The sequence below is a fragment of the Pollachius pollachius genome, assembly GCF_949987615.1.
Source record: "Pollachius pollachius genome assembly, chromosome: 7".
In the NCBI taxonomy this organism is placed as follows: domain Eukaryota; kingdom Metazoa; phylum Chordata; class Actinopteri; order Gadiformes; family Gadidae; genus Pollachius; species Pollachius pollachius.
The window spans coordinates 2,376,810-2,390,031 of record NC_136940.1 but is presented as its reverse complement, the minus strand read 5'-3'; the positions used below and the strand labels follow the sequence as shown (position 1 = coordinate 2,390,031).

The 13,222-nt window shown below is 48.6% G+C and overlaps 1 protein-coding gene across 1 annotated transcript in view; it reads right to left on the bottom strand.

Annotated features, from left to right (window-relative positions):
• Window positions 1-6,708: 6,708 nt before the first annotated feature.
• lpp (LIM domain containing preferred translocation partner in lipoma) overlaps window positions 6,709-13,222 on the bottom strand; it is an 82,051-nt gene continuing 75,537 nt past the window's right edge. Inside the window, exons 8-10 of the mRNA XM_079739290.1 lie at window positions 11,932-12,110; window positions 10,857-10,977; window positions 6,709-9,992 (exon numbers count right to left, since the gene is read on the bottom strand). Of these exons, the coding sequence (XP_079595416.1) occupies window positions 9,864-9,992; window positions 10,857-10,977; window positions 11,932-12,110 (429 nt within the window). The 3' untranslated portion in view covers window positions 6,709-9,863. The remainder of the gene's footprint in view (window positions 9,993-10,856; window positions 10,978-11,931; window positions 12,111-13,222) is intronic.

Here is a 13,222-nt window from a genome sequence, read left to right as displayed (position 1 = left end):
GGAGGCCCGCCAATCACTCCCCTGATGCCCTCATTGGACAGGAGGCCGGCCCATCACTCCCCTCATGTCTTCATTGGACAGTAGTTCTGCCAATCACTCCCCTCATGTCTTCATTGGACAGGAGGCCCGCCAATCACTCGCCTGATGTCTTCATTGGACTGAAGGCCCGCCAATCACTCAGCTCATGTCTTCATTGGACAGGAGGCCTGCCAATCACTCCCCTGATGTCTTCTCATGGTGGTACTGTGGTACTCAGTACCACCATGTTACCACAGTACAACAGTACTGCACTGTGGTACCTGTAGTAGTACTGTGGTACTGAGTATAGTACTGTGGAGTACAGTACTGTATCACAGTACTGTACTCCACAGTACTGTACTCAGTACCACAGCACTGAAAACCCCCTGCTACTTCACTACCACACGCTGGGCTGCGGCGTTCAGTCCTCCTGATTGGTGGTTGATATGACAACAGAAAGTACAAATCACATCATGGCATTAATGTGCGGATTGGGAAACCTGATTGAAAATAAATCTCCTTCAAAGGGTAATCAACCATCGTTATATCTACCATCTACCTACACATCCCCCCAGCTATCCACCTAGATCGTACGAAAGGCCTGTTTCACAGACAAGCCTTTCAGCATAGGAACGTAGATTCTTAAATATACATCGGTCCACCTAACGCAGAATTAGTGAGTGTTCTTGACTTCAGTGTGATATGCATACCACACTGAAGTCAAGAACACTTACTCATATATATGCATACCACACTGAAGTCAAGGACACTTACTCATTCTGCTTTAGATCCACCTATATATATGTAGGTGGATCTAAAGCAGAATGAGTAAGTGTTCTTGTCTCAGTGTGAGAATGGGGGTTCACCCAGGAGGACAAGGGTTTCTTCCTAAACCCTCCGACACATCTCCCGCTCCTGCCGGGGGTCAGGGGGTCAGCGCTCCGGCGCGTTCTGAACCATGAGAACTGCGTTACCTCGCCTTGCATCCTGCAGACGCTCACCTACGCTAAGTCGCGTCAGTCAGAGGGGTTTAGGGGGATCGGGCGGCCCGCACCGCGCTGCATGTAAAGCAGGAGAGAGAGAAGAGGAGAGGGGAGGAGGGGGAGAGAGGAGAGGGGAGGAGGGGGAGAGAGGAGAGGGGAGGAGGGGGAGAGAGGAGAGGGGAGGAGGGGGAGAGAGGAGAGGGGAGGAGGGGGAGAGAGGGAGGGGAGGAGGGGGAGAGAGGAGAGGGGAGGAGGGGGAGAGAGGAGAGGGGAGGAAGGGGGGAGGCGGAGGGGGTTTGAGAGGGGAGAGGAGGAGGGGGAGAGAGGGAGGGGAGGAGGGGGAGAGAGGGGAGGAGGGGGGGAGGCGGAGGGGGAGAGAGGGGAGAGGAGGAGGGGGAGAGAGGGAGGGGAGGAGGGGGAGAGGGGAGGAGGGGGACAGAGGAGAGGGGAGGAGGGGGAGAGGAGGAGGGGGAGAGAGGAGAGGGAAGGAGGGGGAGAGAGGGGAGAGGAGAGAGGGGAGAGGGAGAGAGGGGAGGAGGGGGAGAGGAGAGGAAGAGGAGGAGAGGCCTGAGAGGAGGGTGAGGAAAAGGAGGTGAAGAGAGTGAGACCTGAGTGGAGGAAAAGAAGGAAGAGGACGGGTAGAAAAGAGACCTCAGAGGAGGAGTAGGAGAAGGAGAGAGGCCTGAGAGGAGGTGGAGAAAGACCTGAGAAGAGGAGAAGGAGGAGGGGAAAAGACCCGACAGGAGGTAGAGGAGGAGGAAGAGGTGGAGGAGGAAGAGGAGGAGGAGGGAGGGGGGGTTCCCTGTTGGAGGAGGGATATGCTGACACTATCATGGGATATTCTCCAGTACATACTACAAGGTCATCCCCAATGTACCTGTCAACAACCACATACACACTTACTTGTACTGTAACGACATATACAGCAACACACACAAACACAACCACACACACCACAGAGGATCATTTCCTAACCCCTCATAGCCCCCCACTGAGTGCTCAAACCCAGGACCTCTCGCCCACGGGGAGTATCCACCTCTCCTGGGTTCTTCAGAGACCACAGAACGCTCCCGTGGTCTTCACCCACTTCTTCCAAAATCCTTATCGCTCCTCTGCATCGCTCAATAACGCTCATAAAATAACACTTGAGCCCTGGGTACTTCTGTCTCGATTTTCTGTTAAAGAGCTCCACAACCTGTGTCGCTACGGAGAAGCATAGCGACATCTCTAGCTACTCGTAGCTCCTAGGCTAATAAAAACACAGCCCGATGATTGAAAACTCAAAGTCTCAGCCATTAACCTTTACGCAGACACCCTTTTCTTTTTCTTTAAGCTAAGCCCACCTCAAAAAAAGAGAAAACCATAAATGGAATATTGCATAAGCCGCGGCTAAGCCCGCGGTGGAGGTGGAGGCGCGTCTGGTGAGAGAACGGCGTAATGGCGGAGCAGTCAGCGCCGCGGCAGCCGCGAACGCCGAGGAAATTAACGTGAGCTGGGGATCGTAATGGATTAAACCCCACTCTGCCACTCAGCCTACCCGCGCAGTCAGCGGCCCATCGCCGGGCTACGTCAGAGCGCGCACCCAGCTAATTCGGACGGCTGAATTGTGTAACTTTAACAGCAGTCCAACGGGAGGGTACTCTTGCTCGTTCTCGTTCGGACGTTGAACTGAGCGGCGGCGTGAGCCTGACTCATTCGGATGTCATTACTGTGGAGGTAGGCTAATTTTCCAATCAAAACGATGGTGGAGGAACCGAAGACATAAATGTGCAATGACTCTGGTGGAAAAGGTGTGTTTTATATTTATGAACGCATCATGAAATATACAGTCTGTTTATCGGACCCAGTGCCGGAGCTCCTCTTCTGAAGAGACTCCTAACGTACTTTATGTACTCTGAACGCTGGTCTCATTAATAAATCCCACCGCAAACATCTCATGATGAAAACAAACAAGTGAACCTTTTATTTCACACAGCATTCAGAGATACTCTGGCTGGGGACCGGGGTGTATTTATTAAAGGATATTTCCAGGGAACTGGGAGAAAATTTGTTTTTGGTTCAAGCAGATTTTGATTGCAGAAAATAGAAGTAGGCCTACCTCATGCTGCCGCCTGTCGAAGGGCCGTAACAGGGCAGTGATTGTTTAACATAAGATCCACCCACTGGAACTTGGCGATGTCATCATTAAACAACTTTAATTGGTTTATTTTCAGTTATTTTCAAATTGTCTTGGCTTTGTGAGTTGGTACGGAGCTAGAGGTCTACATAATGTACTGGTTACGGTCCTCCACTTCCACCTAAAAGGTTCTGCGTTCAATGCCCAATGTACACAGTCTGCCTCGAGCAAGATGACCCCTAACCCCTACCTGCTCCTTAACGACCTGTCTCTGTACTGTCTAACCCCTACCTGCTCCTTAATGACCTGTCTCTGTACTGTCTAACCCCTACCTGCTCCTTAATGACCTGTCTCTGTACTGTCTAACCCCTACCTGCTCCTTAATGACCTGTCTCCGTACCGTCTAACCCCTACCTGCTCCTTAATGACCTGTCTCTGTACTGTCTAACCCCTACCTGCTCCTTAATGACCTGTCTGTACTGTCTAACCCCTACCTGCTCCTTAATGACCTGTCTCTGTACTGTCTAACCCCTACCTGCTCCTTAATGACCTGTCTCTGTACTGTCTAACCCCTACCTGCTCCTTAATGACCTGTCTCTGTACTGTCTAACCCCTACCTGCTCCTTAATGACCTGTCTCCGTACCGTCTAACCCCTACCTGCTCCTTAATGACCTGTCTCTGTACCGTCTAACCCCTACCTGCTCCTTAATGACCTGTCTGTACTGTCTAACCCCTACCTGCTCCTTAACGACCTGTCTCTGTACTGTCTAACCCCTACCTGCTCCTTAATGACCTGTCTCTGTACTGTCTAACCCCTACCTGCTCCTTAATGACCTGTCTCTGTACTGTCTAACCCCTACCTGCTCCTTAATGACCTGTCTCTGTACTGTCTAACCCCTACCTGCTCCTTAATGACCTGTCTCTGTACCGTCTAACCCCTACCTGCTCCTTAATGACCTGTCTCTGTACTGTCTAACCCCTACCTGCTCCTTAATGACCTGTCTCTGTACTGTCTAACCCCTACCTGCTCCTTAATGACCTGTCTCTGTACTGTCTAACCCCTACCTGCTCCTTAATGACCTGTCTCTGTACTGTCTAACCCCTACCTGCTCCTTAATGACCTGTCTCTGTACTGTCTAACCCCTACCTGCTTCCTAACGACCTGTACCTGAACTCACTGTAACTCACTTTGGATAAAGTGAGTTACTTACAAAAAAGACAAAAAGTACAAAATTGTACTAAAAAATTTAACAACGATCACCACTCACCACATTGTTCTCATTTATTCGATACGTAAATGCCTCCAGAGTACAGAGCTAGGGCTGTTGTGCCCTGTGTGTGCTGTACGCACACTGCCTCTGTTTCCCCTGTAGTTTGGAACCACCGGGCTAATCGGAGCAGCCGTAGCACGGCCCAACGGCACGCGGGAAGGTTGACTGTCGTGTGAACTCTGAGAACAACTTCTCCCCCCCCCTCCTCTCCTCTCCTCCCCTCTCCTCCCCTCTCCTCTCCTCCCCTCTCCTCTCCTCTCTCCTCTCTCCCCTCTCGCGGCAATCCTGATGCACAGTTACATCACCGGCTCACAGCTCACTCAAGGACGCATGGAGCGAGAAAAGAAAGAAAGGAAAAAAAAAAAAGAATCAATGTTCCTGATGCCCGGGCGCGCTGGGGAATCGACTCTAAAGCTGAAACCCTGCGCTCACAGCCCCGCCGGCCCCGTGCCTTTTGTTGTAGAGTTATGTAAATCTGACCCTACGACAGATTCATTTAAAATGGAGCGCACCAGATTATGCACGATAGCGTCCTGTTGGGCTCCCTCACGCTCCCCTGCTCCCGGCTAAATAATTCAGGCCGTAATTCTGCGTATTAAAACAAGACGTTCAGAAATGCCAAACGAGCCCCCGCAGGCCTTGTGCTGGAGCTGTTGCGCAGAAGAAGAAATTGGGAGGTACATCATGTTGGCTGTAGGGCCCATCACTCATCCGTTTGTTGGTAAACAAACAGATTACTGTCCCTGTTGGTAAACAACAGATTACCATCCCTCGCCCCCCCCCCCCCTTGTTCTCTCTCATTCCTATCTCTCCATCTATCTCCCACTCCATTTCTCTGTCTCTATCTATGTATCTCTCTCCATCTATCTTTCTCTCTTTCTTTCGCTCGGTTTTTCACTTAGATACGCATCGCTGCTCGCTCACATATTCTCCCTCGCACACTCTCTCCATCTCTCTCTTCTTTACACACACACGCACACGCACACGCACACACACACACACACACACACACGCACAGTCCCTCGGCAGATTTACAGTAGGACGGCTGGGGTTAGTGAGTTCCAGCCCTAAGCAGAGCGGTGTTGCTTTACTGCTCCAGTAAATAAGCTTCAATTAGTCGCTTCTGATCAGGCCCAGCGGTGGAGGCTGATACACAATAAATACACCTTTAACGGCCTGATACACGGTTGAATAATCCTTAGATAGGCATAAATTGACTTTTTCTTTGCATATATATATATACTGTATATATCAAGTCTAGTGCTCTATATATATATACATATAATAAAATAGTCAGGGCCTAATTATTATTTTAATTATAGGCCTATTTATTATCTATTTGTACTATTATATCATCTATATTTTCTAGTGAGAGGGATAGCGTATAATGGTCAGGGTCAGCCCCAACCTGCTCCTTAATGTGTGTCTGTGTCCTCCTCCCCCGAGTACTGGGCGAGGAGCGTCCCCTAAACGCCCGACCGGCCGAACCGTAACTCAGCCGCACCACAACTGTCACCGCGGCGCCGCGCAGGACAGACGGCCTCACAACGGTTTGATCGGAGTGTTTGTTTGTTCCACGGGCTTGTTGCTCCTCCCGGTTTTCCATTTTGGATTGCCGTTCCAATTTAGCCGTCCGTCCGCAGGGAATTAGAAAGTCTGTTGAGTTACGGCCGTGCGCCGACGCACGAGTAAAAATGACGAATGGAAAAGATTAAATCAAGCTGCTGTAGCACGGCGACTTCCAGGGACGCTCTAAATTATTGTAACTGCTCCACCGCGCCAAGCCCAGAGGCCAGCACCAGGCCAGCGGTAGCCCAGCGCGACTGGAGCTAGCCCAGCACTTGGCCAAAGCTAGGCCAATGTTAGCCCCAGCACTTTGCCAAAGCCAGGCTCATGTTAGCCCAGCGCTAATCAAGAGCTAGACCAGTGTTGGGCCAAATCTAGGCTAATAGCCCAGTGCCCGTCCAGAGCTAGCAAAAGGCATTGCCAACGCGGGGCAACTTTTAGCCCAGTGCTTATGAAGAGTTCGACCAGTGTAAGGCCAAAGTGAGCCTAGTGCTAGTCTTGAGATACAGTGCTAGGCTAAAGCCCGGTGGAGGTGTGATGTGGGTGGTGGATATTGGGTGGAGAAGGCTGAAAAGAGGAAGTGAGGTGGGGAGGAGAGAGGATGCATGGTGGGGCTCATCTGGCATTGGAAAGTCTCACTCACTCACTCACTCACTCAGTCACTCCAATGAACAGCCCAGCAAAACCAGTGGTTGGTAAGATCCATAGTAACATGACAAACAAATGGGAGACAACAGACATCGACCACAGATGAATCATGAAATGTGTTTTTATATAGGTGAAGCTTGGAGGTTTTTGGAACAGATTCACATTTAAAAAAAATAAAAGCAAAACGTAGACTTAGCCGTCTGCGGGAACACTGATGTATGCAGGAATAACATTAGGCCACTTACAAAAACAGTTTCTTAATTCAACAGGGCCCTTTAAAGATTTAACACACTTCAAGCCAACCTCTATATGAATTGGTGTTCATAAGCCATTTGCTCGACAGTTTGACATTTGAAAGTCCTTTAAGTGACGTGTTACACTCACATTTTAAACGTCTCGAGAGTATAGTGTTTATGCTTCGCATTAAAACTTGATGTCCGAGTTTTGTTTGAAATGCATAGAAACAGAGATGCTGTGCATACTACATGAGCGGGGATGTGTTAATACGTTTTCTGACCTTCTAAAACTGACTTTTTGGATTATTTCCAATTATAAAGCAGTTACACACTTCAACTCTGACAAATGTTGCTTAAAATTGGAATGTTTGAACTCAAATTTTAGATAGTAGTATAATATACATTTCCTTGATATTTTTTAAATAGTAGAAAATGTGTTCATGTAAATGTCCGCCATAGTGCAATTTCGTAAGGGACAGCTTTCAATTTTCTTCTGCGACATACACAGGTCTTAGAATAAACTGGCTTCGCTTATCCTTGATATTAGCCAAATATGGCATCAGCAACGTTAGCATAACGTGACACAGAGTAAGCCACGTGTTAGCACACAGTGGATAAGAATCAGAACAAGACGTGGTTAGAAGGTATGGTTCTGAATAATGGATGCATATTGTGGCCTTTTTAAAAAATACCGCCATTTAAAATTTAAATGCGCATTACTGTACACAAACATTACGCTTTCTTAAGCATTTGAGAAACCTGCTAGCACTCCCTGGAAGGAGCCATCTCTCTCGGTGGTTATTCGTTCTTCCCAATGGGTTTTGGGAATGCTTGTGTTTTCCGGAGTTTAATGGGTTGTACTGTGGACAAGGGAAGCTCTTGCAGACTGAACCAGGATAATGAGCTAAACACATAAACATGTTGCAGCCATCTTTAAGGTGTTCTTTGAGGACTTCAAATGGGACACGTCTGCAGAGACACGTGGAGAAAGAGACGTGTGGCCCCAGCTTAAGTCAGGTGAGTGATTGCACATTTTGTGGTTAAGTTTGCACCATTGTCTGGAATTAGTTTGATTATATTAGACTATAGATTATAAAAAGAGGGACAGCGTTAAGCTTTGAGTGTGTTTTGGGCTTATTTTTTCATTGCTTTGGAAGAATAAACCGTAGAAAGTAATGTAGCGCACAATGATGACAATTATTGAATAAATTAAAAAACGTCACCACACTTTAGGTTACTTTTAAAAGTCAAAGAGCTGATTTAAATGGCTTATTAAAAACTGTGCTCCAGTCTTGGACTTTTAACCGAGTAAACACTCCCCAATACAAACCAACATATATCCTCTTCACTCCAAAAGGCATTGAAATTAATACACATTTTCAAGAATGATTGTACGTTATGCACACAAATTGTACCCAACCACTGCAATATGTGGTTATGTCTATATAATATATCTATGTAATGAATCGCAGAATACTGTACCTTTTATTCATCCAAATTCCACCCTATCTCATTGGTCCATCAAATTTAACGAGGTCACCAACAGTATTATATTTTAATATCATTTACCAGCTTTACAAGATAAGGTTATGGTCGCCAAACAAACACAATGTCACGTTGGTCTTTAAAAAATTAATCTGTGATTTGTAATAAAAAATGTAAAACTATAATGTAATTCAAAAATTAGATTGGCCCGAAAAATGTAATTGGTCCTTGATTCTAATATCCCAAAATATACAAAAAAAAAACGTTAATACTTGGGAAACCCATTCCCTTATTTGTCAATCATCCTTTCTAAGGAGCAGACACTAACTATATCAAAGATAAAGTGTCAACAGCTCAGATTGATCCCGACACGCGACTCCATCGATCAGGCCCGCACCAACCGACGTGACAGTTGGTCCGACTCGCAGGGCGTAAGGACACTTATGAATTTTGTTCTGTACAGTTTAAATATTTCCTTATGCATGAACATTCCGCATATTACAATAAAGTGTCAACACATTTTAATCTTACATAATTGCATAGCCAAACTCTAACCGGTGACGCAGAGAGAGGGAATGCTTGTAGTCGAGACGAGAGATTATCTAATCTACACAATGCTCACAGAAATATTAAAAACAGATAAAATACAGGAGGGAAATGAAAAATAAAAAGGACCAAACACATTTTATCAAAGCAAAATTACCTGAACAAAAGAAAATCAAAAAACATTTTCACCCTTTCTTTCTCTATATAACGATGTAGCTACCCTCACCAAATATCTCTCTGATATTTCCTCAGATAAAACGTGAAAGAGACTCTAGAGTTTTGTTTCTCGACACCGAAAATACTTTTGAGTTCTAATGAAAACTCCTATGGCAGGATTAGGTCAAGGTACTGTATCATATAACCGGTACTAAATCACTTACCAGTTCACAGAGCCAATGGTAACCCATTCTAGGGGGTTCCACCAGTACTGGCTCGGATCTTAACCACCTCAACACTCCAAAGCCGTCCCCAGCCATCGATTGGCTGACACCGATTCCAATGACCAACCACGAGCCTGGATCTCCTATAGTAAGTGATGCCGGGGATTTGTGACATCACGAAGGTGGACACTCACAGTTTGAACGGAAGGACGTGATAGGCACACAGGGCAGCCCTACGGGCGTATGTACAACAGGACAGAGAGAAGATTCTGAGGACCTCCAAGCACAGGAACGGTTGGAAGAAAGCATGCGCGCGAGTGTGTGTGGGCGAGAGAGACAGAGAGAGAGAGAGGGAGAGAGAGAGAGAGGTAAAGAGAGAGAGAGAGAGAGAGAGGGAGAGAGAGAGGGAGAGAGAGAGGTAGAGATGTAGAGAGAGAGAGAGAGAGAGAGAGAGAGAGAGAGAGAGAGAGAGAGAGAGAGAGAGAGAGAGAGAGAGAGGTAGAGATGTAGAGAGAGACAGAGAGAGAGAGCGAAGCACATAATAAACACACCACCTCACTACCTAACGGAGGAGGACCTATAGGAGGGCGGGGTCAGAGGTCAGAGGTCAGGCTCAGAGGTCGGTGGTGGCCCGGGCAGTCAGGGCCTGGATGCGGTTGGAGTTGCAGGTCTTGCAGAGGACGTGGCCATCCAGAGGGTAACAGCCCTGGGACTCCCCCTCGGAGAGGAGCCCCCCGCAGTCCTGGGGCGCACACACACACACACACACACACACAGATAGACACACACACACACACACACACACACAGGCACAGGCAGACGCACGCACACACACACACACACACACAGGCACAGGCAGACGCACGCACACACACACACAAACACACACACAAGCAGACGCATGCACACAAACACACACAGATAGACACACACACACACAGACGCATGCACACACACAGACAGACAGACAGACAGACAGAAAGACACAGGCACAGGCAGAAGCACACACACACACACACACACACACACACACACACACACACACACACACACACACACACACACACACACACACACACATTAAAGCCAATTCCGTTTGTTGCAGTACGTTCGTGGTGTTCAGCCTGGAGGCGTCTCAGAGCGGGACGGCCTATCCACATGTTAGACAGGAGGTCAGCCTCCTAACAGGTTGGTAAACACTGCATCAATAAGGTCAGGACAGGGGGATCCGGCCCCAGGCTCTGGGTGCTTTGTAAAGCCCGGAGCGCCTGGTGCCTGGGTGGACCTGGAGGCCCCAGGCTCTGGGTGCTTTGTAAAGCCCGGAGCGCCTGGTGCCTGGGTGGACCTGGAGGCCCCAGGCTCTGGGTGCTTTGTAAAGCCCGGAGCGCCTGGTGCCTGGGTGGACCTGGAGGCCCCAGGCTCTGGGTGCTTTGTAAAGCCCGGAGCGTCTGGTGCCTGGGTGGACCTGGAGGCCCCAGGCTCTGGGTGCTTTGTAAAGCCCGGAGAGCCTGGTGCCTGGGTGGACCTGGAGGCCCCAGGCTCTGGGTGCTTTGTAAAGCCCGGAGCGCCTGGTGCCTGGGTGGACCTGAAGTGTGGGGGCCCCTACCTCACAGCGGTAGCACTGGACATGGAAGTCCCGATCCAGAGCCACGATCCGGACCGTCTCTTCCTGACCGGGTGCCGGCATGATGGCCTCAGAACACACGCAGCAGCGCGGAGCGAACTTCCTGCAGACACACACACACACACATGGTTAGATAGATAGACAACACACACACACACACACACACTTGGTTAGATATATACACAACACACACACACACACACACGGTTAGATATATACACAACACACACACAGTTATATACATACACAACACACACACACGGTTAGATAACTACTCAACACACACACCTCCCTTGTAGTGTGTAATGTATGATATTACGTGGTTCCCAGTTGAGATATACATACATTTAAAAAAAAAAAAAATAGAATAGATTCATAATTCTATGTCATTAAATCAACACATATCCAGCAAGGAGCGCTAAAGTCACACGACTGAGTCCCTCCACCACACATGAACGCTTGTTCACAAACTCTCAGTTCCACTACTCTGAAACCCCCGTATGTGAGTGGTGGCCTAGCTAACACCAGACAGGAAGTCCCTCTACACGTCCCTCTAGCAACCGCCCCAAACAGGAAGAGCCCCGGTATCAGGTCCGCTGCGGCAGCATGCTAACCAGGAAGTACGACAGACTGCGGCTTGGACTGCCGGCCGCTACGCTACCAATGACACCACAACTTTCCTCGAGACAATGAGCTGCCTTGTTCAACCAGCAGGTCAGCTGGGACTCACCTGACGGCCCACAAGACCATAGGGTCTGGTTTCGGTTTTACTTCCTGTTTCTCTCTACTCTCACAGTCGCTGGAGGGTTTAAGCACAACAATGCGGTTTACAGATGTCCCCCAGAATCAACATCTCCTCTAGCTAGCTGGTTAGCAGTGGGCTGTTTGTGCGGACCTTCCCCTTTAGATGATTCTACTGGATGAGTTTCCACCCTCAGTCAACAGCTGATTGTGAACATTTTGGGATTGGTAGATGAAGAGGTACCTATGGTCCTAGATGCATTGTATTTGGTTTTAATGTACACATTCTCGGTATAAGGTATATCTGTGTGTTTACTTGTGGAAGTCCTCGATGCAGTGTATGTGGTTGGCGGCGTCCACGGTGAAGGGCACCCCATCCAGGCTGCGGTGGCAGACCACGCAGGTGAAGCACAGCGGGTGGTACGCCTTCCCCGTGGCCCGCAGGATGCGCTCCATGATGGGCTTACTGCAGATGGTGCAGGACTCCAGCGTGTTCTGGAGGCACGCACACACACACACACACACACAGGCGCACACACACGTACACACAGGCACACACACACACACACATACGTACACACAAGCGGACGCACACACACATACACAGGCACACATACACATACACATACACACAGACACAAACACAGACACACACACACACACACACAAAAACAAAGAAAGCAAGGGTACCGGTTAATAAATCGTACATAACACACGTTTCATTATTGGTCCAAACATGAACATACTAAAGCAGGTGATCAGGATCATTTCATATTCAACACACAATAACACAACATTAATGATGGCATTCCGTGTGTGTCTGTGTGTATACACTTGTCCCTCTGTGTATATAGACACTATAGCCTCTGAGTCTGGGGCCGCAGCGTCGCTGGAGGGAGAATCTGATTAACCCTCAATCACGCACCGTCATTATTCACTCGCCCTCACACACTCTACACTCACTCACACACTAACCCTATCACACTCACACACACACACACTAACCCTAGCACAGTCACACACACACACTCACACTTGAGCAAGCGCACACAGTCGCAGACACACACACATACACACACACACACACAGACACGTACAGGCCGTAAACACGTCCACTTTGTGATGACTGCGGCGGTTCTTTAGCCAGACGGGCAGCGGTCCCGTTGGGGGTCGGAGGAGAACATCTCTCTTGTTAATATCTCTGGGAGACGCCGCTCCATCATCTCCATATTTCATAAATAATGATTGACCCTCAGGAAGGGGGGGGGACCAGGCAATTTACAGGCGGGGTTGTAGATCACAGAGCGGTCGACGGGCGGGGGGAGGGGGATCCCACCAGAGACCCCCCAGGACCAAACCCAGACCTGGACCTTAGACCAGGACAGTACGCTGCCTGATACTAGAACTGGATTCTAGATCCTAATTCTAACCTTCAAGAATGTTTTTCTGAAACCTGTTCCAGATCCTGATTCTAGCCTTCATTTCTAGAATGTGATTCTGAAGCCTGATCTAGATCTTCATTCTAGAACCTGATACTAGATCCTGATACTAGACATTGACAGTAGGTACTTGATACTGGGGCAGAGGTTTCTGTTAGAGTCTGGCTT